The 27826-nt window shown below is 39.9% G+C and overlaps 1 protein-coding gene across 1 annotated transcript in view; it reads left to right on the forward strand.

Annotated features, from left to right (window-relative positions):
• The first annotated feature begins 3148 nt into the window (after positions 1 to 3148).
• Positions 3149 to 27826, forward strand: part of NUP58 (nucleoporin 58) — a 36409-nt gene continuing 11731 nt past the window's right edge. The window contains exons 1-13 of the mRNA XM_075083859.1: positions 3149 to 3411; positions 7095 to 7234; positions 7990 to 8028; positions 9496 to 9648; positions 11357 to 11491; positions 12249 to 12359; positions 13858 to 13882; positions 14231 to 14296; positions 15058 to 15232; positions 16512 to 16591; positions 17284 to 17402; positions 19524 to 19606; positions 22623 to 22824. Coding sequence (XP_074939960.1) covers positions 3293 to 3411; positions 7095 to 7234; positions 7990 to 8028; positions 9496 to 9648; positions 11357 to 11491; positions 12249 to 12359; positions 13858 to 13882; positions 14231 to 14296; positions 15058 to 15232; positions 16512 to 16591; positions 17284 to 17402; positions 19524 to 19606; positions 22623 to 22824 — 1447 coding nt within the window. The 5' untranslated portion in view covers positions 3149 to 3292. The remainder of the gene's footprint in view (positions 3412 to 7094; positions 7235 to 7989; positions 8029 to 9495; positions 9649 to 11356; positions 11492 to 12248; positions 12360 to 13857; positions 13883 to 14230; positions 14297 to 15057; positions 15233 to 16511; positions 16592 to 17283; positions 17403 to 19523; positions 19607 to 22622; positions 22825 to 27826) is intronic.

Consider the following 27826-nt stretch of genomic DNA (forward strand, 5'->3'; position numbering starts at 1 on the left):
ACCACTTACGAGAACCTGGCTCTGTCCTCTTTGCAACCTACCTTCAGGTATTTATGTATTGGTAAGATCCCCCTGAGCCTTCTCTTCTCCAGGCTGAACAGTCCCAGCTCTCCTAGCCTTTCATCCTAGGAGAGGTGCTCCAGTCAAGTGCACAAAGGTGACTCACCAGTGCTGAGTAGAGGGTAAGGCTCACCTCCCTCAGCCTGCTGGCCATACTTTGCCTAATGCAGCCCAGGATGCCATTCACCTTTGCAGCAAGGGCCCATTGCTGGCTCATGTTCAACTTTGTGTCCACCAGGACCCCCAGGTCCTTTTTGGTCAAGCTGCTTTCTTGCTGGGTGGCCCCCAGGATGTACTGATGCCTGGGGTTGTTCCTCCCCACTTTGTACTTCTTGTTGAACTTAGTGAGGTTCCTATTAGCCCTTTTCTCCAGCCTGTCTGTGTCCCTCTGGATGGCAGCACAACCCCCTAGTGTATCAGCCACTGCTCCCAGTTCGCTGTCACCAGCAAATGTGCTGAGGGTACACTGTGCCCTGTCATCCAGGTCATTAGTGAAGATGTTAAACAAGACTGGACCCAGTATTAACCCCGGGGTCACTACTGGCCTCCCACCACACTGTGAGCCCCACGTTCAGACAGGTTTCAGTCCACCTCACTGCTCATCCAGCCCATACATCAACAGCTTCTCTGTGGGGATCTTACGGGAAGCAGTGTCAAAGGCCTTACTGAAGTAAGAACTTGCTGGTAAAAGTGTGTGTGTGGGTGTAGAGTTTTATGTACAAGAACAAAGTAATGAGCTGCACAGTGCAGTGACTCATCTGTGCGTAGCTGTGTGGGTGTTAGTGCACAAAAATCTTGTGCGTGCTGCACAGCAGTCAAGAGAGGTGATAAAACTTAGCTTAAAGGTTGCAGAATGGGCTATATAAGTCTTGCTGTTTTAATTATTACTATCTAAACTAGAAATGGTTTAGTAGGGCAGATTTTATACAAAATTAACCTTTTATTAGCATATAAACTTCATGATCTTGAACTTAAAAGTTTTTGAGTGGTGACATTCATAGACCATCATGACTTGCTAAAATCATACTACGAAGGCATCGCTCCTTCCTTGAAAAGTCCCCTTTTCCAATATATCTTGTTACTTCATTGCCTGTCAGATCAGAAGAACTTCCTGACAAATGACTCTATAGAGGTCGCTCTATATATGCCATTTAATTTTTTCACAGTTTTGGGGCTTTAATTTTTTTAAGATGTTCAAAGATAGAAATGTACATGCAATGTGTAAGTAAACATGGACTAAACATCACAAATTATATTTAAGTATATGCCTGAAGCTCTGCCTTGTGTAAAGGACAGCAATCCAATCACTCATAATCGCAGACATCTTTTCAGTAAACAGTATGTCAGCCACCCATAGTCTTCTGCAGCCACAGCACTGAGCAGCAGAACACAGAAGTATTTGCATTGTTTGAGATGCCTTAAGAAACTCTGGAGGTAGTGATATAAAACCTTTCCTAGCACTATGACTCATCTAGACTATCAGGTAGATTTAGAAGGGTAGTTAATGCCTTTTCCTGAGCAAATGTGGTGTGTAGGATACTCTCAGAAATTCTTCTGCATTTCAGCAGTGGTTTCTTACAGTTCACCAGCCATGTATGAAAAATGCATCGTGATACAGCGAGCAGAGGGGGCAGGGATGGAACCATTTACGCAGCTTCATGCAGCACCGTGTGGCATACGTGTGTGAAGTACAGCCTGGTAGGGAAAGCACAAGCAGTAATTTCTGCAATAAATGCGGGCAGTAATTAGTAATTGAGCTGGAGAGCTTCAGGTGCACCGTTGTGCTGGCTGCAAGCCCGGGTTCAGCTGGAAATTCTTAGAATCACAGAATCATAAAGGTTGGAAAAGACCTCTAGGATCAAGTCCAACCGTCACCCCAGCGTCGCCCTGCCTCCTAAACCACATGCCAAAGTGCCATGTCCACACGTTTTTTGAACGCCTCCAGGGATGGCGACTCCACCACTTCCCTGGAAAGCCTCTTCCAGTGCCTGACCACTCTTTCAGTGAAGACATTTTTCCTAATATCCAACCTAAACTTCCCCTGACACAACTTGAGGCCATTTCCTCTTGTCCTATCACTTGTTACTTGGGAGAAGAGACCAACACCCACCCCAATACAACCTCCTTTCAGGTAGTTGGAGAAAGCGATAAGGTCTCCCCTCAGCCTCCTCTTCTTCAGGCTAAACAACCCCAGCTGCCTCAGGTGCTCCTCAGAAGACTTGTGGTCCAGTACCTTCATGAACTTCGTTGCTTTTCTTTGGATGCTCCAGCAGCTCACATGTCCCTCTGGTAGTGAGGGCCCCAAAACTGAACACAGTATTGGAGGTGCGGACTACAGGGACACGATCACTTCCCTGCTCCTGCTGGCCACGCTATTCCCGATACAAGCCAGGATGCTGTTGGCCTTCTTGGCCACCTGGGCACACTGCTGGCTCATGTTCAGGCGGCAGTCACCCAGCATCCCCAGGTCCTTTTACACCGCGCTGCTTTCCAGCCACTCCTCCCCAGGCCCGTAGCGGTGAATGGGGTGCAGTGGGGAGAATGGTTCATGGAATTCGAGTTGGGTTTTGAGTTGTTTTCTCGCTTCCTGGCCGGTCACCCGGAGGTAACCTTTGAGGTTACCCACCTGCCCGCCAAGAGCCGCGGGGCGCCCCGGCAGTCGCGGCAGGGCTGCCGCAGCCCCGCGGCGAGGCGGGTTTCGGCACCGGCACCGCAAAGCCGCCAGAAAGGGCTGGGGGGGGTCAGCGCTCGGCTGATGCAGGGCCCCGGGGTAGGGTGGCTCCTGCCGGGGAAGGATCTCCTGCACCTTCCGCCCCTTCAGTGAGGGCTGTGTCTGCCTGCCTGCCTGCCTGCCTGCCTGCCTGCCTCTTTCCATCATACCGAGGCTATGGGGCGCCTGAGCCCCCCCGGAGGTGTGCCGCCTCAGCCCTTTGCACCGGCTGTACTCACGTTACTGTCGCTTTAAGGGCCGGCGGGGCGGCCGTGGTGGCGCTGTCCCGTGGTGCATTGCGACGGGCGCGCGGAGGGAGCGTGGCCGGTGCCCGCGCGCTCGTTCGGTCGCTGCCACCGGTCGGTTCAAAGCTGGCACCGGGCGCGATGCGGCTCTGAGGAGGCCGCAACCACCGATCCTCAGGAGGCCGCTGCTGCCGCCGCCGCGCTCCCCGGCCCCCGCCGCTTCGGGCCTGCTGCCATTCTTCAGCCCCGCTCTCCGGCCCTTCCCGCCGCTGCCGCCATGTCTGCGGGCTTTTCCTTCGGCGCGGGGACCCTGGGCTCCGCGGCGGCCGCCGCTGCCGGGGCGGGAGGCGGAGGAGGCGGGGGCGGGGGCTTTTCCTTCGGAGCCGCCACGCCGAGGTAACGGGGCAACCACGGGCCGGGCCCGGCCCGGCACCGAGGCCGCTGTCGCTCTGCGCGCGTGTGTGAGTGCTGGGGTGGGCTGGGGGGACTGTGTGTGGTGCAGGGCCGCCCCCGGGCTGCGGGGCTCGGCGCCTCTCTTGCTGCCCCCGGAGGGGCCTGGAGATCTGACACCCCTGGCCCGAAGGGTGCGGGGAGGAACTGGCTTCGCCATGCCTGCCCCGGCGCGCATGGGGTGGGGGTGCCCTTCCTGCCTCCTCTGCTTCGCGGCCGGCTTCGTGGGTACAGGCTTCGTGGGTACAGGCGTAGGGATCCATCTACTGAGCAGCTAATACCTGAGGGAGGTGCTCCTCTGATTTTGTTTTATTTTGGCTTTGTCGGAGCGGGGGGGGGTGGTGTCTCCACGGTTATCTCTATCGTTCTGAACGCGGAACGGAGTTATGTGCGTATCGGTTTCAACCTGAGCTTGTGTGTGCGGCGTGGGGTTCGTTGATGTCAAAGCCCAAATGTTTAACGTTCAAATGTGAAATTCCTTCCCCCCCCCCCCCCCCCCCCCCAGGTTGGGTGCAACGTTATCCTTTCTGATATAGAAAACCTTGCATTTAGTATATAGCGTCTTGGAGTTAAAGGAGAATTTTGCTGTGCATGTGATGTACAACGGGCATTATTAGTGTTTAGGTTTCTCAGAATAATAGGTAAGTCTGTTGTTGCTGGGTTTATGCTCCCTTTTTTCTTTCTTTGAACACAACTGTATTAGCAGAGATTGTGTTTTTCTGACCTGCTTGCTATTACGCTTCTGTTGAAGATTAGGGCTATTGTAGTGGAGCTTTGTATCAGAGTTTTTCCCAAATCTGATCAGGAAAAATTGATTGCTGTAATGTAAAGTAAACGGGCAGGGTGAGCTACTCAAGGGAGCTTCACCTGAAGGAGATATATTTGAAAATACTGATCTGTCAGAATTGTGAGGAGTTAGCAGTGTGAGGGGAAGGGAACAGAACATCGATACCTGAAAGAGTATCTCTGGAATAAATGGCAGTATTGCTTTTTAGAAGCCCATATGAGAGGGAACAAGTTTTCTGAGTCTCTTCTAATACTCTTAATTTTGTGGTTGTGACAGATTGATGACATTCTTGCATTGCCTGTACTTGATTTTGGGGAGTTTTGGTTTGGTTTTTTATCCCCACAGTGAAGCTCTCATGGTGTTGGTAAAGAACTTCAGTTTCTTTCACTTCATGCCTGTTTAATGCAGATTTCCTCTGATCAAAATGGGCATGTTAAAATAATATTTGTTTATTCGAAACATTCTTCTAAACATACTGCCTGAAACAAGGGAAACCCTTTTGTTGATCTGCACTTGTCAAAAACTGTCTATTGAACTTAAATATTTTTATGCTTGGGGTTTGCTCTTTTTTCTGTTCTAGCTGGCTTTTTACCCTCTTAAAAATACTAAGTAAAAGTTTAACAGGTACTAATTAATAGCAGTATGGTACTCTGCATTTTAATTCGTGTATTTATTCTTACAAGTAGGACAAGTCTTCAGGGCAATTGGTCGAGGAGAATCACAGAGAAAGAGTTCTTTACTGCTGAATGACTGGTGAAAGAATCTTGAGCATCCCCATGGGATGATTTCGTTGAGAACATGTTTGAAACTATAAGAAGAAGCTGTTGTTCTTCTAAGCTGGGTCTAAGGCAATATTGCCAGGTGTTGGGAGAAAAGGGGCTTTATTGTCTAGGATAAGTATTATTCATCAGTGTGTGTGACCAGTCAAAGATTTTGTTCTGGTGGCCCAAAGCCTATGTGATATAACAGCCTACCCAATTCCTGCATTGCACCGATAGCCGTTCAGGTAGTTGTCCTCTTTGTTAATCAATGTTCTTTCCTCTATAGTATATTTTAGCCAGGTGCAACTCTTTGTTCTAGTTCTAAAATTATAGTTGAGACCTGACTTCAGGTCCTATAGTGCTGAGCTGCATATTTGGCACCTTAGCTTTCTTATACTGGCATGCTGAAAGAAGAAAAACTTTAACAGAGAATAATTTTTGTGCTGGAAAAAGATAAGAACCAAACTCTCGACTAGTGAGAGAAACACCATGTTGTGTGTTTAAGTTTACAAGCAGTTAGGTCGTGGTGCTGTAGTTTGGTATGTTGAAATTGTGGGAGTAAACAAAACTGAAATGCCTTGGCTCCTGTGGAGTATGTAGTGGAGTGTGTAGTTTGGTATGTTGAAATTGTGGGAGTAAACAAAACTGAAATGCTTTGGCTCCTGTGGAGTAGGACAGTTAATGGGCCTGTGTCCTTCTAAATTTCTTGACCACTCTGCTTCCTGAATTACTTCTTTAAGAATAACTCACACTGAACTTGGAACCAACTTTTGCTGGGCTTGCCATGATCAGTTTTGTAGGTATTTTGAAAACTTCTAAAGTAAAAGCTAATTATAGCTTAAAGGACTTAACTTTTGTGTTTTATTTGTTACGCCTAGGAGCTGCCTTCATACAAAAAGGGAGAGAAGATAAGGGAACAATGAGAGAATACTGAACACCTGAAACATAAAATACGTGTTGACAACTGTTACCCTGAAGTCTAACTTGCATTTAATTTCAGTGCACTGTCTTTACTTATGCAGAATGTGTTTAAGTTAGAGAAAACTTAGCTAGTTTCTAAAAAGGCTCACAGATGAGAGCAGGAAGTTGCTACAAATAAATTATTCACCTGATCTTTTGTCAATTTAAGAACAAATTTTTTTAAAATCGTAGACTGATCTGGTACTTGTAACTTCATTGGTTAGAGAGAACCATGATTATTGTATTCCCCAATGTTTTGTGTGATAACTTAGTGCGTTCTCTGCTAAATATAAAGCTTGTTCTCTCTTTGCCATGAAACTTCTAAAATGTGTAGTTACCCAAAAATAAATAAAAAAGGCCTAATTTTCCTGGTGATGACTGATCTCTGATTCTCTCCTTCCAGAGCTATTGTCACAGATGAAGGGGAAAAGAGTAGTAGTTTATTTTTGTGATTTTCTGACAAGTATACAGTCAGAAAAGAAAGTAGGGTAGGCATAAGTCCTCTGTGGTTTGCACCTGTGGGAAAGGATAGCATTTTGGTTAGAAAATGAATTCATGACTCTGTGTTTTGGTGGTAAGACAGGGCAGAATTGTGCTGTTGATGTGAGTGGTTGTGTGTCTCTGCTTATTACTGTAGATTGAAATAAAGCAATATTGGTTGAGGTTTCTGGTCAGAGGTATCTAATCTAACTGGACTTGGAACCTGCTTTGAACAGATGTTCTTGCAGGTGTGTTGTTATCTTTGTGCTATGTCTAGCATTAGTTTTCCCATTCAGCAGTTCAGGGAGAATTACTAGGCAGAAATAATGAGATGATATAACAGAGAAAAGTTCAAATTTCCCACTGGTTTAGCAAGATATACCAACTCAACAAGGAGTTGAACAAATGCTGGAGTCAGTGTCAGGGAAGCAGTGGGAGTTACGGAGCTGTAGAAGGAAAGACAGAGATGGGCTTCCTCGTTCTGTTTGGTGGCAGAGAGCTTGGACCCTGTCTTGTCCAGCTGCATTGTGTGTGGTTCAGGAAAATGACCGATGGTGTGGGAAAGAAACTGAAATAAAGGGTGGTGGTGGATTTTTTTATTTTGAAAAATAATTATTGCTAATAGTCTTATTTTGTAATAGCTCAACAGGAGGACTTAATTTTGGAACGCTGGGCTCTTCCACTGCTACAGCAACTACATCAGCTCCTTCAGTGGGCTTTGGGAGTGGACTTTTTGGATCAAAACCAACTACTGGCTTTACACTAGGAGGCACCAGTACAGGTAGAAAAAAATCTTGTACAGCAGAAATTTGAATCAACAGTGACAAAAGATATAATTTGTACACAAAACCTGGGTCATCATAACATTGAAGTTCTAAGAACCAATCTACTAGACGTAAAGTCAACAGTAGACTGAAAGCCTGTATTACTGTGTTTGGCTACATTGGGGTAATTTTCTGTTAGTTCTCAATGATTCTTTTGATCTTCTAATCAGACGTATTTTAGAATGTGAAATGGCGTAGCACTGTGTTCAAAAGAATCTCTTTAAATTACCAGTGGGGCAGCAACCCTAAACCAAGACACAGGATTTTACAAAGGCTTTGGACTCTACAATCCTCTTCATTATACTGCAAATCTGCTGTTTTACATGCTGATGTTATGTAGTGCCATATGGCTGAAAAAATACTTGATATAATTACTTGTTTGCATATTTTTGTTTACCTTCGTTTGAAATCTCAAACAACTTGCTATACTGCTGTGTTAACATCAGTTTCACTGTTAGCAAATTATTGTAAAGAGAAGTTACGGTTTTTGAAGTCAGTTATGTTTTGATTTGTGCTGCTCGTACTTACAAATACTGTTTTCTGTTATTGTTTTGCTTTCAGCACACTACATAAAAAACTTAAAGTCTACATATTGTCTCATAATGTTACATTATTTCAGTGTTTTGTTTCATTTTTTTCATGTTTTTTACTGTCATAACTGCTCTGTAGTCTTCGGTTGCTATACTTACTCTGTTTGTTTTCATTCTTAAAGCAGGAACAGCAACAACTATTGCTACAGGACTGACACTGGGTAAGGACCTAATTTGGATTTTAATGTTATACAGGCAAAAAACTACACATAATGTAGAAAGTTGGTGGTCATATGTGAGCTTTTTCCCCCGTTACTAATTGCAGTCTGCTTTGCAGCCCAAATGTTAAGGCTGCAAACCAGAGTGGAGCTCTGCAGTTCTGGGCACTGTTACTTGTTAAAGGATTATTCCATTGCTGTACAACAGTGACAGTGGACATAGTGGAAAGTTAGACTTTATATTTATGTCCGCCTAATGAGTTTCATCCTTCAGCAGAGGGGAGGCGGAATATGTTATCGAATAATGCTTCATACAGAATTTCTTGCTGTAATGGATTTTGTGTGAACAGGTCTGTTTGGTAATTACCTCTTTTAAAAGAATAACGAGGGTTGAACTGGGAATGGATCTTGGGAATATTTTACTTTTATTTCTCTGGTGCACCTTCAGTGACTATTTTCCAGCTGTCATTAGAAATACAGGAATATGTGGGTAGTTGTGGGGTTTGGGGTTTGTTGGGTGTTTTTTTTTTGCCTTTTTAAACACCAGCAACTGAGGTCTGAGAAGAAAACTAAGCTTGAGTATCACAGATGGTGGGGGTGGTGGTGGTGCTACAAGGCAGACCGCAGTCCAAGAACTTAGGAAGCCATACTGTGAATAAATAGGAAAAAATAATGTTGGATAAAGAAGCAAATTAAATGCACAGAAGAAGGGAGGAGCAGCAGCTAACCGAGAGGAGACTGGGTGATGTGTAATCCTATGTGGTCGTCGGTACTATGTAGATGAACATTAATTCTTTTTGATAGCTGAATGAAATGGTGTCATCCAAAACAGGCACACAGCAGTTACTGAGAGTACCAAGTATGTGTTTCTTATGCATACTGTTGCGGTTTGTGTTTGTATATGCGCACTCCTCCTTTACTTTGGAATATGGATTCTGGAATGTAAAATGTGTTCTTACCATGAAAACAGCAGGAAGTGGAAGCTTTATTTGCTTTCCTTTAACAGTGTTCAAAAGCAAAGTTTGAGGGAATAACATCTAAACATGTTTTTCTTGTTTACAAATTGAAAGGATATATGCATTCAATTGGTACATGCATCCAATTGCGAATTTTTAGTCTGTGTTTTGGGCAGTACTGTTTATAGCTCCATTTACCAATATTTGGTTCACCTATTAGATACTGTTGGTGGAAGCTTTTTTGTTACTTTTTTTAGATTACCATTAGATATATTTGCCAGTCCATGATTAAAGCCTGTTGGATCAGTGGGAATTCTGGAGCAAAAATGCCTGTGCAATTAATGTAAACCTTTGAAATTTATCTGAAGGTGAATATTTTCTTGATGCGAGTGATCTAACATGCTGTGGTGCTTGTGATGGTGAAATGGGAATAGTTCAGAAGAGAAGGTGGATTGAACATTCATTCTCAAACTGAACGTTCTAAGAGTGATAATTGGTTTTGGGTTTCTTTTAGGCACACCTGCCACCACATCAGCAGCTACCACAGGCTTTAGTTTAGGTTTCAACAAACCTGCAGGTTCGGCCACGCCATTTGCTTTACCTGTTACTTCTACCTCAGCGGGTGGACTATCATTATCATCTGCTCTTACATCAACTCCTGCAGCAGGTAGGAAAATGTTTAGGGGTTTGGATTTGGGCTTTTTGGTTTTGGGGGTGTGGGGTGTGGTGTTTGGTTTTTTAACGATAAAACTTTATGTTAAAACAGTTCTACACTCTATATTTTTTCTAGTATCTACATATTTTTATGCTACTTCAGTAAGAAGATTCACTGGAGTTCACTAGTTCTAAATTTGGGTACCGTAATACAGATAGGTTTAGATTATATGCTGCCTATTGTCACACGGTATACTGCCCATAAGTCATTAGAAGTGTAGTAAGAGCTGATTTGTCATGTAGAACCGTTACTCTTGTTACCCTTTACACCACTGAAGGTTGAAGGCTTCCTGCTTGCACAGCTGAAAAGTTTGGAAATGGTCTACCTTTTGTAGATGGCCTGAAATGGTTAACTAGTAGTGGAAACTAATTTTTTCCAGTGTAGTTCTCACACTGGCACATACCTGCTGTATTTAACTCAATTATCATCATGCATGGTGCAGTTTAGCTAAGACTGGAGTTAATTTTTCTTAACCTTGGGAGTTGGCATTTGAGCTCAGCTCTTTGTGCCCTCTGTGCTCAGTCCCTATCCTACCAAAAGCTGGGATTCTTCATGCCAGAAGAAGGTTCATGCTACCAAGGACATGTTTTTGTATCATGTCTTGTGTAAAATATTTTAATGTTTAACATAAAACTGTGTGGCCTCACCAGTGCCGAGTACAGGGGCACGATCACTTCCCTGCTCCTGCTGGCCACACTATTCCGGATACAAGCCAGAATGCTGCTGGCCGCCTGGGCACACTGCTGACTTACATTCAGGTGGCTGTCAACCAGCATCCCCAGGTCCTTTTTCACCGGGAAGCTCTCCAGCCACTCTTCCCCAAGCCTGTAGCATTGCATGGGGTTGTTGTGACGCAAGTACGGGATCCGGCACTTGGCCTTGTTAAACCTCATACAATTGGCCTTTGCCCATTGATCCAGCCTGTCCAGGTCCCTCTGCAGAGCCTTCCTACCCTCAGGCAGATCAACAGTCCGGTACAACTTGGTGTTGTCTGCAGATTTACTGAGGGTGCACTTGATCCCCTCATCCAGATCATTGATCAAGATATACAAGACTGGCCCCAACACTGAGCCACTTGTGACTGGCTGCCAGCTGGCTCAATTCACCACAATGCTTTGGGCCTGGCCATCCCAACAGTTTTTTTACCCAGCGAAGAGTACACCTGTCCAAGCCATGAGCTGCCAGCTTCTCTAGGAGAATGCTGTGGGAAATGGTATCAAAGGCTTTACTAAAGTCTAAGTAGACAACACCGACAGCCTTTCCCTCATCCACTGAGCAGGTCACCTTGTCATAGAAGATCAGGTTGGTCAAGCAGGACCTGCCTTTCATAAACCCATGCTGGGTGGGCCTGATCCCCTGGTTGTCCTGTATGTGCTGCATGATAGCACTCAAGATGATCTGCTCCATAACCTTCCCTGGCACAGAGATCAGACTTACAAGTCTGTAGTTCCCAGGGTTCTCCTTCTAGCCCTTCTTGTAGGTACGCGTCACATTTGCTAACCTCCAGTGAACTGGGACCTCTCTGGTTTTGCTGGGACTGCTGATAAATGATTTATTCAATTATGATAAAGATGCTGTTCAGACCTTTCAGTTATTTCAGATTATCTATGGATGTATTTGAATGCAGTGTCTCCCTGAAGCTGGTCTGCTTTCTCTGCAGGAACTACTGGCTTTACATTAAATTTGGGTGGCACGACGGCTCCAACTACAACTGCCTCCACAGGCCTTTCCTTCGGAGGAGCCTTAGCAGGTTTAGGAGGTTCACTCTTCCAGAATACGAGCACAGCAGCAACAGGTGAAAGTTATTTTAGCTTTTTCCTCCTTCTGTCTCAAAACATTGAAATTTAATATACGATTGTATAAATTCATAATGTAAGATATAGTTTATCTGGATTTTAGCACTGTGAAAGTGTAATTTTTAAGTGTTACCGTTAAGAACAGTGTTGCTATCCATGGACAATAAAAATGAAATCTGAAATAATTGGCTTCTTTCTCATTTTTAGATTCACTTGTAGTTAATACTTTTTTTAAAATGAAAATGCAGGAAGTCCGTCATTGCTATAATTGACACAAGGAAGTTGATCTCAAATGGGAGAGGGCAGTAATATACAAGTATCTCCTTTAACTGTGGAGAAGTTCAAAACTTCTCATTTTGGTGGCTTTTGCTCTGAATAAAACCTTTAACTATTAGTATTGTCATTTCATAGCTTCCTGTCTTTTTCAGCTCCAGAGGAAAAATTTGTTGCACTGTGTGGTAGTCTTGGTAACACTACTCTTAAACTCTAAATGAAACAGAAAGCTAACTTATCATCAGTGTCTTAAGTATCTGTCTAATGAGCTACCTCATAACGGGAAGAAATTACATAAAACACTTGTGTACACTGTATGAACATGCAATCTGTTTTCTTCTCTGTTTATTTTGCGTATTTTTTTAATCCAAATGTAGTAAATGGACGCTGAAACTGCAAGCAAGACTATATGTGCGTTTTGCATAAAATAAGTTATAGTTATCAGCATTGTAAATGCAGAAAATCTGTTTGGGTTTCTTGTAGGGCTTGGGCAGAATGCTTTGAGTTTGACTCTGGGGGCAACTGCAGCTCCTTCAACTACTGCCAATGAAGGTCTTGGTGGCATTGATTTTAGTAGTTCTTCAGATAAAAAGAGTAAGTCTGTTTTTAAAATATGCATAATTTTTTTTAATTGAGAAAATTTTCAGAGCACTACAGCAAAAATACTATTTCATTGTGTTAGGAGTGTGGAATTAAAGCTGACAACTATAACTTCCCACCCCCCCCCAAGGCCTTTCAGTTAATTTCATTCTCAGATGTGGTGCTTGTATAGAAGAACAAGATTTTGGTTGCAAAGGCAATGTAATGTAAATTTATTTATTTAAAATAAGTATAAGCCAATATCATACTTAAGAACCAGGATCTAACTGCTTCGCCTTTTGGGAGTGAAGACTCATAAGGCCGTTTGTGGAAAAGCCATGGCAGATTTCTGCACAGCTATATGTCAAATAGCCACTAGAGGGGGGAGCAGAGCTATGTGTAAGTAATATATTGCAAATATGAAAAGTACTCGTTTAAAACAGCTTTCTCCAACTGTAACAGATCTTAAGCTTGGTTTCTTTTTTCAAAATCCTGAACGATAAAAATGTCCTATTTTTAGCTGTTATCCTTCAAAGCTGTATTTCTGGTGGTGTGTAGTTCTCTGATACATTCTATCAGGTTGTTAACCAGTTATAAAAACTTTACCTCCGTGGTAACTTTGAAGTACTTAAGCAAGGGAATATTGAGCATTGACATATGGACGCTTATTAATTTGCCTTGCTTGTATACTTCCAGAGTAAGCTTAACTAAAGCTGATTCTAAAATATGCATTTTATCTGGGAAATCAATACTTTTAATTTAATCTCTTGATTCCATTCAGGAGCCAAACTTTAAATTAGGTATACCAATAGCTAAAAGAGAAACACTATGAAGCCATCTTTACAGGGTAACATAAGTTCTGGAGACATAATTCTTCATACTATTAGAAGAGATGGCATACTGACTGTCCAAACTGGAGTGCTCTGCATGATGTTGATTGTTTTGGAGCTTATTACTGAAACTGGGAGTGAAGATTCCTAGGTTCTTGTGGGATTTCCATTACTATAATACTAGGATATCACAACACTTCCATAATATACAAGTGTCTTAAAATGAGGACCAGAGAACCACAGACTCAAAAATCTACTTCAGTCTGACATCTGAAGGGCATTGTTTTGCCCAGCTCTTAAGGTGGATATTTCCCCACTGCTTACAGCTAAGGGATCTCTGCTTATCATCCTGACAGCAAGAGTCCACCTCACCCAGATCCACTATACAACAACTGCAATTGTTTATGCATTTGTAGTGACTTCTATAGTGACAGAAGATGTTTTGCATTATTTGAGGTGCTAATTTATTGGTACATAAACTGTTGAACCATTGTTCTTGAAAAGATATTTATCTGCAAAGGGGGAGTAAATGTAAACCTTTCCTTTATGGCTAGCTTAGTCCGTTCCTCTTATCGAGAGAAATCAAGCAGATTGAGATTTTAGCGAAGAACTAATGACTACATTACGGTTGTTTTGGTTGTTCTTCAAAGATTTATTTCTGACCTACAGTTTTTATTTTCTAGGTGACAAAACAGGAACAAGACCAGAGTAAGTGTCAGATTTTCTTTGCATTCCATGTCGTATCAGAAAACAGATAAGCTAAATAGGTCAGCTTTTCTACTACTTCGATCTTGAAAAAGGCATATGTGTGAATAACCGTTCTGCTATAGACCAGTCATGTGGTCTGAAAAATGGTTTCTGCAAATGTCTACAAAGCTTGGACCCTGGCATAGTATATGTGTGCATTAATCCAAATCATTCCTAGTCGCGGCATACATGCAATAGGTGCAAAGACTGTGTAATCAGACACGTGAATGTTTTCGTGATATTTAGTAGTCATGCAAAAAATGTTTGGCAGTATTAAAGCACCATCTAAATGTGCATTGTCTCTTGTAGAGATAGCAAAGCGCTAAAGGATGAAAATCTACCTCCAGTGATCTGTCAAGATGTAGAAAATCTACAGTAAGTAGTATTTTCCTATTTATGATATTTGATTAGCTGAAGTATTGTATGCTGTTGATGCTCTGTGTCAAAAACACCCTACTTCAGGCTCCGTGCAGGATAATTTCGTAGCCCAAGGCCTTTTGGTAGGTTAACCTTGGGAACAGAGTAGATGGGTAGTTCCAGTAGCTGAAGTCTTGGGCTGGGTGGGTTGTTAGTTTTTGGTGGTGGTTTTTTTTTTTTTTTTTAGCCTCAGTTTTCCATGCATTTAGCCATGCCCAACAAATATGCTCTTGAAAAGATTGAGTATTAACTGTGTTGCACATGCATAGTAAGTATTGAACCTTATGTGCACATTGCATGTGCATTGTGAATATTGTATGGAATAGAGAACTGCAAAAGAGCCTTCCTTCAGGCAGGAAGGAGGCAGGTTGTAGACTAGTCAAAGAGACTGTAAGTCACTGCATTTGGTAGTTCAATGTAATAATAATCCCGTTTACATAAATGCTATATATGATATATATTTTAGTTTCTCAGGGTTCAGCATAACATGTTTAAACACTTGCTAATGAAACAAGGGGTTTTGTGCATTTTTCTATAGTACTAGTATGCTAGGAGTTAAGATAATACTATGCTATACAGTAATTTTCCTGTTCAGTACTTGATTGTGGAGAAATTAATAGCTGTTTAAATAATGTGACAGAGAGGTAAACACTTGTGTACTTCAGGTTCAATATATTACATTTCTTTTCTCCCCACCCTGTTCTTTTTCCCTTCCTCAGGAAATTTGTGAAAGAACAAAAACAAGTTCAGGAAGAAATTAGCAGAATGTCATCTAAAGCAATGCTTAAAGTACAAGAAGACATTAAAGCTTTGAAACAACTTTTGTCTGTAGTTGCCAGTGGTTTACAGAGAAACACTCTTAATATTGACAAGCTGAAAGTGGAAACTGCACAGGTATAATTGAATATATATTTTATTATGTAGAGTTTGTATGTTGATTATTTCATATAGGATAACTAGCTTTCTTTATCAGTCAAGGTAAAACATGTCCAAACTAGAACAGTTGTAAACCAAGTGAAAAATTCAATCCTTTCTAATCTAAAGGAAGTTACTGAGGGAGACCGAAATCTGTGATGTTAGTATTTTCAGGAGAGCGCCTCATGCATAGCAAAGGCAAGAGAAGGAAATGTGTGACTGCTTTAGTTCAGGTATATATTCAGCTGCTAGTGAAGACATATTTGTAATAACGTGCTGGACTCTGGAGCAGTCGAAATGCAAGTATATTTTCTTCTGATGGCTTTTAAAAAAAAACAAACAAACCACCTCATTTCAGGGACTAAAATATCTTACCTAGCACTAGTATCCATTTAATGAAGTTGAGTCACGACTCTGGCCACCAGTCTGCATCTTAACTTGAAAAGCACTTGCATCATAACTTGAGCTCAAACTGGCTGCACAGTTAAGTTCTGTATCATTTTTTATTTCATCTGGCATGTCAGTGCTGCTTGCTGTATAAATAAGTGTATTTTATTCTAAAGTAAAAAGTTGATGTTTTTTCTATATCTTGTGATACCAAAATGAAATACTCTGTGCCTTGCCAACAGTTTTCTGTGAAAACAAAGACTTGTTACTGATATTATCATATTTCTGTAAATGACCCAGTTGAGAATAATTGCAGAACCAGGTATTGAGAAATTCTTAATGGTAGGGTTATTAAAAAGTATTAAATGGAAAGTATGCTGTAATTATCATGCATTAAAAGATCATTTCCATAGAAAGAGAGGCATTTTTTGGAACTAGTTAATCTTTTTTTTTTTAAAAGTGAAATAATCCTTTATGTTCTGTTTCTTCTCTTTTAGGTGTGTTATTTCCTTGCACTTGACTGTTGCTTGTTTTCCCCTTGTCCTCAATAGTTGTAACAGGATTTCTGAAGTACAGTAGAAATTAGATCTTATCTCTGACAGTTTAGTGCAACATATTCTCAACTTCTGAGAGCTCAATGCGCTTTCAGTATGTGCTGTTGTTTGTTCCCTCCCAAACTTCTGTTGGTATTTGTGGTTCTCCAACTTTCTGGCAATCTATTCTTTGAAGAATTTCTGGTCAGATTCTATCATGGTGTTAAATATATGAAGAAAATATTTTTATGTGAAAGATAAGTTGAGTTCTAGCTATTTCTCTTTTTGAACACTTCATACAGAACCTTATCTCTTATTAATTTTCCCTATTTATTTAGGAGCTAAAGAATGCAGAAATAGCGTTACGAACACAGAAAACTCCTCCTGGTCTCCAGCATGAAAATACAGCCCCAGCAGAGTGAGTTACTGTTATTCATAAGAAATAATCAATAATGTAACTTGGAGAAGATAAGACTCCAGGGAGACCTTGTTGCAGCCTTTCAATACTTAAAAGGGACTTACAAGAAAGATGGGGACAGACTTCTTAGTAAGGCCTGTTGCGACAGGACAAGGGATAATGTTTTTAAACTGAAAGAGGGTAGATTCAGACTAGATATAGATATAAGGAAGAAATTTTTTAGGATGAGGGTGGTGAACCACTGGAACAGGTTGCTCAGAGGTGGTAGATGCCCCATCCCTGGAAAGATTAAAGATCAGGTTGGATGGCACTCGGAGCAACCTGATCTAGTTGAAGATGTCCCTGCTTACTGCAGGGGCGTTGGACTAGATGACCTCTAAAGGTACCTTCCAACCCAAACCATTTTATGGTTCTATGAACCTCATAACATGATTTTTTTCCTGCTTCTTGTAACTTTTGTACTGAATGCTTCATAGAACCAGTGTTTTATTTCTATGTATAATTTATCTCATAGACATGAGAAATAGAGTATTTACTCTCTTTCCACTAGTAGAGAGACATCAATGGTGTCATAGAACATAACTGTTGCAATTAGTTAAAAGAAAATTGGCAGATAATATAGATCAGATTTTAAAAAATAGTTGCAAACTAGTGAAGTTTAATCATACGATTTCCTTGTTTTACTCATTTAGCTACTTCAGAATCTTGGTTGAACAATTTGAAGTACAGCTGCAGCAATATAGGCAACAAATAGAAGAACTGGAAAATCATCTTGCTACTCAAGCAAATAATTCACATATAACTCCACAAGGTATATGTTTCAATTTTAGTGTTTCATACATAAAAACTCAGAAATCCTATAAGAAAAATTTAGTAATTAATCTTTCATTATTGTTGTCTTTTCTTATTTAATGTACAGAAATAAGTGTTCAGATAGATTCTGCAGTTGTTCAGTGTAAAGATTTGGAATTAAAGCTTAAATTCATAAAGGTTCTTGAGCTTTTTAAGATGGATCCACTTCCTGAGGTGCAATTTGTAAGCCTGGTTTGTTTTGACATCCACTACATCCATCTCCCTCCATTCAGCATCTAGCTGTTATAAGGCTGATGTCTGGCACCTTCTGTCTTGCACTGGGCTGTCTGACCAGACAAATGTGGGTGTCTGCTCTGCCAGCTCCAGATCAAAATGGGAACTTTTCCTTAGTTTGGAGCCCCTTGGTATTGCTTTCAGCTCTGAGTGGTGGAGAAAAGTTAGTTTTGATTGCTGCCACATCACTCAGTCTTGGGAGAATCCCTCTGGTCAGAGAATACTGACCTCTGGACAGTACTCTTCTGGTTGGTTACCATTCCTGTGCTCATAAACATTTATATTTTTTGGGCCATTTTGGGTCCAGGTCCTGCAATAAGCAGTGATTTCAAGTGCATGTCTTTTTGTGCCAAACGATACTTGAACATCTTGCCATCACAGGATTGTACCTAGACCCTGGACCTTATATGTCAAAACCAAGAGAGCTGTCTAGACCTAGCTTCCAGAATGGAATATCTGCTGAATCCTAACCATCTGTGATCTTTCCATATGATGATCTTGTCTGTCCAGAGTATGAGAGGGATGCCTTCACAGACTTTTTTCCCCCAGATGTTTCATCAGTTTTTACTATAATCTAAAGGTTCCTTGCTTTTGTGGGCAAGGCTCAATTTGTTGTGCCAGGATGCTCAGACTCTCAGTAAATGATCTAGTGATCTTGTCAACACTGTATTGCATATGTAGCATTTACCATACAGGAAAAACTTCCCTTACCATACAGGAAACCGTGACCCAGAATGTCTTGAAAATTTTTAAATGTCTAGTATTCAGTATCAATAAATTACTTCCAGACTCTTTGGATGCTTGTGGTCAGTCTTCCTAGATACCACTGCCTCCACAGCCCTGCAGGTTGGCATGAGAATTATTCCCCAGCTTTTCTTTTTCAGAAAGAAACACAAATTATAATGGAGAAATTCCCCTATGGAGAGGCAGACCTTTTCAGTTCACAGGAATCATTGCTAGACCAACGCATCTTCAAGAACTTGATAGCTACTGTTTGCATTTCAGTAGGTTATATGCATCCTTCAGAGGAAATGCTGAGCTGAAAGACCACTTCAGCACTTTTTTGTCCTCCATTTTGGTACATTGTTTCAGTGCTCCTTTCAGAAAATCATTTTTTGTTGGCAGATGCATCATTTTGCCAAAACCTTTGAGATTTCCCCTTATATTCTGAAGTTTTGTGTTAGTTCTGTCAGTGCACTGAAAGCACTTTCCTATCTGCGTGGGAAGTAGGATATCCTAAATCTAAAGGTTTATATAGGCAAGAAGCTCCCCATTGTGTTTCTCTGTTTATGATATGCTTGTGGGTGGAGTTAGAGTTTCTGTGATGCTTGTTAATCCTGTCTTTAAAATATAAGTAAAGCTGCCATTCTGCTGCTCTCTTTTTGGCAAAATCAACTGAACACTTAACTGTGTTTTAAGTCAGAAAGAGTAGAATATAATATACAAATGCAAGAAAGTATGATTTAACTATATTTACATAAAAACCAATGAGGTAAAATGTTCCTGTGTAATTAGATAAATTAGGTTAAATCATAGTTCTTAGCTTTGCTAAATAAATTATAGAATCATAGGAAATTAATTGCCATGCATATAAAAATAAATCTGAGAAAAGAGTACTTTTCAAAATAAAGTTTGAAGCCGTTTCAAAAAGTAGTCCTAGGGTGACTTGTGTCACCCAATTGCTCTCAAATTCTGTATTTCTTATAGGCATTAACTTGTCTCATGCAATTGTTTGTGCTTCGTGCTGTATGGGTTTTGGGTGGGCTTCTTGCTGCGGTATAAACACTAAATAGTTTCTCCTGGTAGTAAGATTGTCACTTACCAATATTTTATATGCCTCTTTCAGATTTGTCTATGGCTATGCAGAAAATCTATCAAACATTTGTAGCTTTAGCTGCACAACTTCAATCAATACATGAAAATGTAAAGGTATGTTGTTTCAATGTGTTCCTGTGTATTTAGTGAAAGAACTACGAGTCACTTTTTGAAAATATATATTCAGGTATTCTTATTTTTATTTTTCTTCTGTTAAATTAACTGCCCTTAAAAATTTCCAAACTGCCCTGGAGAAGTGCTTTGATTAAAAAAGCAACTTTTGGTCAGCTGAAGTCTAATTTGAATTATTTACTTATAGAGCTGATAGCAACTGACAACAATCATTTAGGTTACAAAATATTTTCATTTAACTCCTTTTCCTTTTTAATTGTTGATCAGTATTCTACATGTTTGTCTTTGAGCTCATGCTTTTATGTTTTGCTTTTTGCCCTCAATCTCAAGCAAAGATGATCTAAATCTGCTTTTATTCAAATAGGTAACAGAAAAAAGTAGGTATTCGTACATAAGATTTTTCGACCTATCAAAGAATTTTGGTGAAAACTGTGTTCTGGCTTGCTTAACTTTTTTTCAACCTCATTTTCAAGGAAAGTCATATGTGTAGGAAAAAAAATGACTACTGTAAAAAAAGCTAACATACCAAAGGTCCTAGTTAGTCTTGGTTTTTCCATCATGGACTCCGGCTTGAATTTCCCATTTACAGTTTTGGACATACTGACAAGATGTCAATGTTCTACAATCCATAATTTTTCTTGACATCTTCAGAACCCTTCTTGGCTACAAAAAACCAACAAAACAAAAAAAACCCAGAACAAACCTTGGAGAAGAGTGCAAGTCTTTGGGATTGTTTGTGCTAAGTGACTTCCTTAATGGGAGTAGCTCTCATGAACCTTCTGCTTGTTGCTTCCCAAAGCTTCTTCTGCACAGTATTGCTAATTCTCTAAATATCTGGAAACTTTTTTACTTTTTCCTGAATAAAGTTCAGGAATACTGAGGACCTTGTATGAGCTAGGTTTTTCGCATTGTATTGCTTCTGTCAGCATGGATGTTAGCTGTTTTACAGCTACCTGCCATGAGATACTTGTGCTGCTCTTAGTTAACTCAGTTTTGGTACCAGGTACAGAATGTATCAACTCCTCCATAACTTCGGCAGAATTACACAAAAAGGATCCAAAATGTGTTCTGGGCTCTTTGCTTCTGAGATCAGAGTGTAGCCTGAACTCATGCAATGGTCTTTGATGATACATTTTTGTTGTTCTTCAATATGAAGAGCTGGATTAGTGTGCAGGTTATAAGCCTTAGTATCTTCAGTACCTTGTCAGTGTGACTGAAAAAGAAAGATCTTACTTCAGCTTGAGAAGTGTTCTCATTGCCTGAAACGAAGGGGTTGGTCTGAGGATTTTTCTTTCCTTTGGGGAAGTTTTTCTGGGGGGATTTTAATCTAGTGGATGGACATGAAGGCTGATATTTTGGAAGACACGGTTATAACTGAAGCTTCAAAAATCAGAAAAATTAATGCACTGCTTCAGTGGATCTGTCATTCTGACCATCTGTTTTAGTTTTAGTTTTATCAGCTAGGAGATGCTAGGGGAGGAGAGCAGTTTTGAAACTGCTGTCTCTGCTTTATTTGATAGTTGTGATAGGGTTTGTGAAGGCAGAGCTGTGACCACAATTCATTCTTTGAAGTAGGCTTTCCATTTTGCACATACACTTTGATTCAGAGGTCTGAAGTTGTATTAGGCCATATTCTTCTACATCTTTGCACAGGGCTAGTTGTTAAATATAATTGTTCATATGTGAACATATATGAATATAATTGTTCATATATGAATATAATTGTTCATATATGAATATAATTGTTCATATATGAATATAATTGTTCATATATGAACATATAGATACACTCCGTATCCAAGGTCAATGAGGAGTAAAATGTGCTTGGGCACAGTTCACATAAAGATGTCATTAAATCATTCTGCATAGATTAGCCTTAAGGACTACTCTACAACATTTAATGGTATTTGCCAGCTCCTATGGCCTTCAGTGTGGCATTGTATTAAATCTCATTAGAGTTGTACAAATGTCCTTCCTTTCCAAAGACAGCACTCCTGATGTGATAATGAGGTCATTCTTTCTGTGTGTTTTCTGCAGTTGCTGATAGACTTAGGTTTACAGCTGTTCAAATCCTGAGTCAGAATTTTTGGACTGTAAGCTCCGCTTCTCAGAAACAAGCGTATACTTAGCCAGGAACACGGGACATAATATGCCTTCTATAAAATTCAATTGAACATACTGTTCTTTGGTTTTAATAAATCTATTATATTTAAAAGTTCTCTGTTAGAAGATGGAAAAAATTCTGTCAGTTCTTTAATTGAAGCCATTTATTTTCTTTGTTACCCAAGGTATCCGTAGTTCCCTCACCTGTGGCAGATAGAAATGGCTCATGATAAACAGGCCAAGCCAGGTGTTGCCACAGAATGTAGGGTTTTGAGGGGGGAAGGGGCACAGGCAAGGGGAGGGGGGATACGATACAACAGGTTTGAGCTGCTTGTTAGTCTGAAGCAGAGTGATCTATTGCATTTGCACTGCATTGTTGATGATATGCATCAGAAACAAGTGAATTCTAAAATTCTGTTAGCTTCTTTAGGTTTGTGCTAAGAAAGAAATGCAAGAGTGGAAGGAAGGAAATACAGGTGAAGGTGAAGCTGTTAGGGGAGCAAAAGCAGACTCCATGCAGAAAGGGTAGCGCTAAAGAGTGTTATTTTGTAAGCTAGTAATGTGGCTGTATTTTTGCCTCTTCGGTCAGCTAGTACAGTGATAGAAATTGAATTGTGCTGATTTGTACCAACTTTGAAAGATTTCGATACCATTCAGGATGTTAGTCTGTCACGCTTGACTGCTTTGCAGAATTTAAGGACCTCTTCTGGCTGTAGCTGGTACAAAAGTTAGCTCCAGCTCATAGCCTAACTACATCCTTTCAGGTTGTGGGGGGCTTTTTTTTTTCTTTTTTTTTAAGGAAATGTTATTAATAATTCAGTGTCTCTTTCCTTATTAAGTTAAGGTTTTATGTCAAATACACAGAACTAAAATGGCTTCCCCCCACCCCCTTCAGATGCTCAAAGACCAATACCTTGGCTACAGGAAAACCTTTCTGGGAGATGCCATGGATGTGTTTGAGGCAAGACGAACAGAAGCTAAGAAGTGGCAGAGCGCGCCACGTGTTACCACTGGACCGACTCCTTTCAGCAACATACCAAATGCAGCAGCCGTTGCGATGGCTGCAACACTTACTCAGCAGCAACAGCCTGCTACAGGTCTGAGTGCATTCAAGTTATAGATTATTAGTGTTATGACAATAGTAAATTTGTGTAAAATTTTCTATGAAGTCTTCCTTTGTGTTAGACTAAAAATCTAAACGTTGTGATGAGCGAAGTTACTGATACATAGCCAATAGAAAAATGCAGGGTAGACTTAGCAATAATTATACAACAGATACTTAATCTTGTGAATTTACTTGTATTAGTGATATTTACTGTATTGTTCTAACTTACCCCTTGGAATGTGAGTCTTCACTCTTCAGTAACATCTCTGAATACACATAGTATAGCATCTTTCCAGAATTGTATGGTTATATTAAATTATTTCAAATTGGCAAGGAGAGAATATCTAAATGCATATTACCTTTTTCTTATGTCAAATTAATAATGCATTTTTATATAGCACTTTGGAACTGTAAAATGAAAAATGCTGTAGAACAGGAAGGATAGTGGAGCAAACATCTCTAGGATAGGAAGGCAGATGCCTGGCTTATTATTTTATAGCTAACTCCTTTGTCAGGGTGATGTTGGAGCAGTTTTTGCTGGCCATTCTGCTGTTGCGAATAAATATTAGAGAAAGTAGAGTGGATCAGTGGTTCTGTGTGTGCATGTGTGTAAGAAGAATACCAAAACAGAGGAAATGTATGACCTACTGCTAATGAAGAATGGATACATATGGCAAAGGAAATAACTTAAGGCACCTTAGCTGACGTTGTTATATTAACTGACACCTCTCAGAGAGGGATTCCTGAATGTAGATAATTGAATCAATGTCTAATCATTTAACAGAAATAAGATAAATTCAATTTAATTTTACTTGAACATGGATATGCCTCTATGTCAGCAAATCATGAAAAGCGTAGGTAACTTCATTCTACCGTTTATTTTCTAAAATGTTGTTTATCATAGGTGTACTGAAAGTTGTATTAGCACCTTTTTTCTTCTTGTCTTATAACAGCAGTCATATATTGAATGGTTTTAATTAGATACCTATGCAGCAACCACCCTAAGGTTGACAAATTATTAGACTGTCCTTGCCTTCTCATAAAAGGAAAACACAACATGCTTCTAGCCCTGGCCCTTATAGAAATGGGTTTAAAAGACAAATATGCCAAGATACTTTGAACACAACAAAAAAATGAAGCCTTCATTAAATAAGTCTCTTCCAAATTTCCATCATTGACCATAGTCATCCTGTCACTGCTATGTTAATCCATGGAAATTCTGCTGAAGTGACATCTGCAGAAGAGTCTGGTTTTAAACAGAAAACGTGAGATAATGTAATCATAGAATCGTTAAGGTTGGAAAAGACCCTTAAGATCATCGAGTCCAACTGCTAACCTATCACTGCCAAGTCCACCACCAAACCATATCCTCAAGCACCATGTCTACCCTTCTTTTAAATACGTAATGCCACACTTCAGGGTTTTTAATACAGATGGAGGTGTGGCTTGTGCAGCCTAATGTTACCAAAGTAGTTCCCTCTTCCTTCAGCTTTCTCCTTATGTTTTTTTAATATACTTTTCCATGGCCGTTACAGGGTTAATTGTGTGTGAAAGTAATATACTTGAGATGTCACGTTTAAGTTATACCTGCATTTCCATACATCACTTTGTGAATATTCTCTTAGGAGTAGGACTGAAAGGGGGGTGGGGGAGGCGGAAGGCAGAATTGACCTGTACCAACACACCTGAGGTAAGGTGAATTTATGTCTTTAGGTGTTTTGTAACACTTTGTAGTGAAAGGAATGAGAGTGTGTGTAGGTTGGTTTGGGGGTGGGATTTGGTTTTGGTCTGTCATTCTGGCAGAGTATTTCAAAAGCCAAAAACGTGCCAACTTCAAAAGTGATGCAGACAGAACAAAGCCATTAACTTACACCAAACATGCCAACAAAAGTAGACAGCAATTTGTTTACTACTTATTCAGCTGAAATACTGTTACCCTCCATGCAACTCGCTTGAGAACCTGGAGAAACAGAGATAGATTGATGTTTTGTGTGGCACTTCAAGAGTATTTAAGACTCTTAGAAGTTAGATGGAACTTGAAGTAATCTTTTTATGTTCCTCTAGCTCAAAAGCAGGATTAGTCAGGCCTGAACTATTTCAGAGATATCTTAAAGTCTTAAAAGCTTGTTAGAAAGAAAAGCTTCACAGCTTTCCTAAATTACTGGATTCAGTGCTTGACTTTTTCCCAACAACTTAGCTGAAACTTCTTAGCTTCAGTTTGAGGCTGCCACTTCTTGTCTTATTCTTAGTGGAAAAGTAGAAGACTCTCTTCTTTCAGTTTTGCAGGAGTCTTTAATATTTAAAGACCGCCTTTTCATTTTCTTTTCCTTGTTTTCAGTTTCCTTGTTCCAGTTTTCAGATGGCCATTTGCTGCAGTAAAACTGCATATATTTGCATGTTTTAACAAATTTGATAAACTGTCTGCTAGAAGTTAATCACGCATATTTCTCTGCAAGAGCTAGGCCCTGAAGAGTGGGATAGATGAGGGATGGTAGAAGGTTGTGAGAGAAAAGACTATGAAATGAGGTGTACGTAAAGGGGGGTGGGGCTGTCTGTGTAATACCTGACCTGCTGTTCCTGTTCTTGAAAATAAGAATGAACAAGAAAATTAATCTGAGCTTTAAAGTTTTTGACTAAAATCTAATATATGGTACTCTTGTGTTGAGGGATCAGGATGGTTAGTCTCTCTTTTTAAAAACATTTTGTTTACATGGTTAAGTCTATTTCATAAGATTAATGTAGATTTAGTTACTGTTCTTTCTCTGAAAAAGATAAATAATTTATTTTAAATTTGTGTTCAGAAGTCAAAAGTTTAGTAGCTACATCTGAGCTGTGGGATCAGGGGATGTTTCCCCAGTTCCTGGGTGTAGATATGCACCCTATTTATAGTCTGTCTTTATGCCAAGACATGTCTGGCTTCTATTGACATGAATAAAGCCGGTGGATCCTGGCTATATGGAAGGAGGGGAGCAAAGATGTGCTCCACTGGTCTCCTGGGATGGCTAATCAGGACACCAGACTGTGGCGTGCACACTGAAGCACAATTTTTGTGCAGTTTTTTGAAGCTGGAGTTATTAAACTTATGCTTGTCTTCTCTGCACGCGACCTTTTTCCCTACTTTAGCACTTTTGCTCTGAGCACAGCTTTATTGGCAGCAGTGAGGCTGGTCATGCTTTTGTGCAGTAGCAGCTAGAGTTTTAAGCACTGCCTCATCTGCGCCTTCCTTGGGCCATCTTGAACAGCATGGAAGTTAAAATGAGGGTGGCTAGTGTACCTATTATTATTGATGGGACTGAAGTAAGAGACTTTAAAGGAAATGAAAGCCTAGTGAACTAAGAGCTGTAAATGCATGAGTCTGAAACTCATGTTTTTCTGGTAACACTAAGTTGTCTTAAAAAAATGCTTCTCTTCGAGCTCATCTTTCCTCCTCTAAAAATAAATACAGTACCCCCCAACAACTTAGTAACTCTCTCCTTAACTGGTGAAGTGCAGAGTTAGTCAAAGCATTATCATGTTATTAGCACACTTTGTTATGTTTTGTCTTGACTCAGTATGAGATTGAAGTGCTGATGAGAAAGGATAATGAAATCTTTATAGCACTTAAAATTTCTATTGTGTAATTTGATATTAACATTGGTTAAAATTAGTCAGTGTGTTACTTTGTCAGAATCAGATCTAAGTTGTGACACTAAATTTGTTTGCTGTTAGGACCAGCTGCAATTTAAAAAATTGCAGAATGTCACTTTAGGAAATCTGGCTGACCTGTCTGGACCCTTTGTAGTGGGTTCTATTCATTAAACTGAAATGCTTGACAGGGCAAATATATCAAGGTTTAAAATGTTAAACTACTTGTTATAAAGAATTTGTCTCGTATGTATAATAGCCAGAAGTGCCAATTTTTTGCTAGTACTTTTGGCATCGAAGAATCTTTATTACTAGTTTTTTGCTATTGAAAATTATGTTTACTTACCATAACTGTAAGTAGTGATGATGCCTTCAGAACATTATGGTACAAAATCAACAAATATCATATGCTGTTGCTCAATGAAAAGCTTGTTAGCCTAAGGCATAAGATCCTGTTTTATATAATCTGAGCTGTTTTAGAATAATGTTTTTTACTGGCTCTAAAAAGCATGTTGCGTTTGGTAAAAAGCTTGGCCTGGAGGACTGTAGTGCTTTGTTTTAAGGTCTTCCACTAACAGTGCCTCCTACTGGGATAGAAACCTGTGCACTTGAGAAGGAACTGGATATGTGTTTTTGGGTTCTTCTTTTAGTTTATTTATTAGGTGACTAATTGACCTGTGTAGGGGTTTTTATTTCTTTTTATTGGTAAGAATTTTCTTATTTTTGAAGAGCTGCTAGGTAGATGTATCGGTATTTAAACTGGATGTAAACAAGTTTCATTTGAAATTTGTGTGAAAAATTGTAATTACAACATCTGATATACTTTTTTTTTTTAGTTGAAAAAAATAGTTTGGGTTTCCCTGCTAAGCACAGACTGAAAGCTAACAACTTTAGTTGCCCTTAAAAATTATTTTAACACTACTTTGAGTACACAGATGTTATTCAGCTTGGATCACACAAGAATATTGTGTTCCTAGCAAAAAATGTTACTTTTCAATATACAGTGCCTTTCACTTGATTCAGAATTATTTTCCATTTAAATTCAAATACTGAAGTGATTTTAAAAGCTTGCAATATTTTACATTTTAAAACTCTAGATAAATATTACTAACAGGAAACTTTGTAGTACGAAGGAAGACATTTTGAATGAAAATAAGCCCAAATGTGATAATGATTTAGGAAAAAGACTGAAATCATGTGAACTTTATAGTAATATTTGAATAAATCCTCACTTTCACAGATATAGTACGTAAAGTGTGTTCAAAGATGGAGAAGGCTATCTTGAGGAAAAGTGTGATGTCTGTGGATTGAGAGTTTGGCACTGTATTTTATCTTCAATGGTTACACTCTTTAGTGCACTGAAAACTGTT

Source organism: Phalacrocorax aristotelis, chromosome 1, assembly GCF_949628215.1.
Source record: "Phalacrocorax aristotelis chromosome 1, bGulAri2.1, whole genome shotgun sequence".
Classification (NCBI taxonomy): Eukaryota; Metazoa; Chordata; class Aves; order Suliformes; family Phalacrocoracidae; genus Phalacrocorax; species Phalacrocorax aristotelis.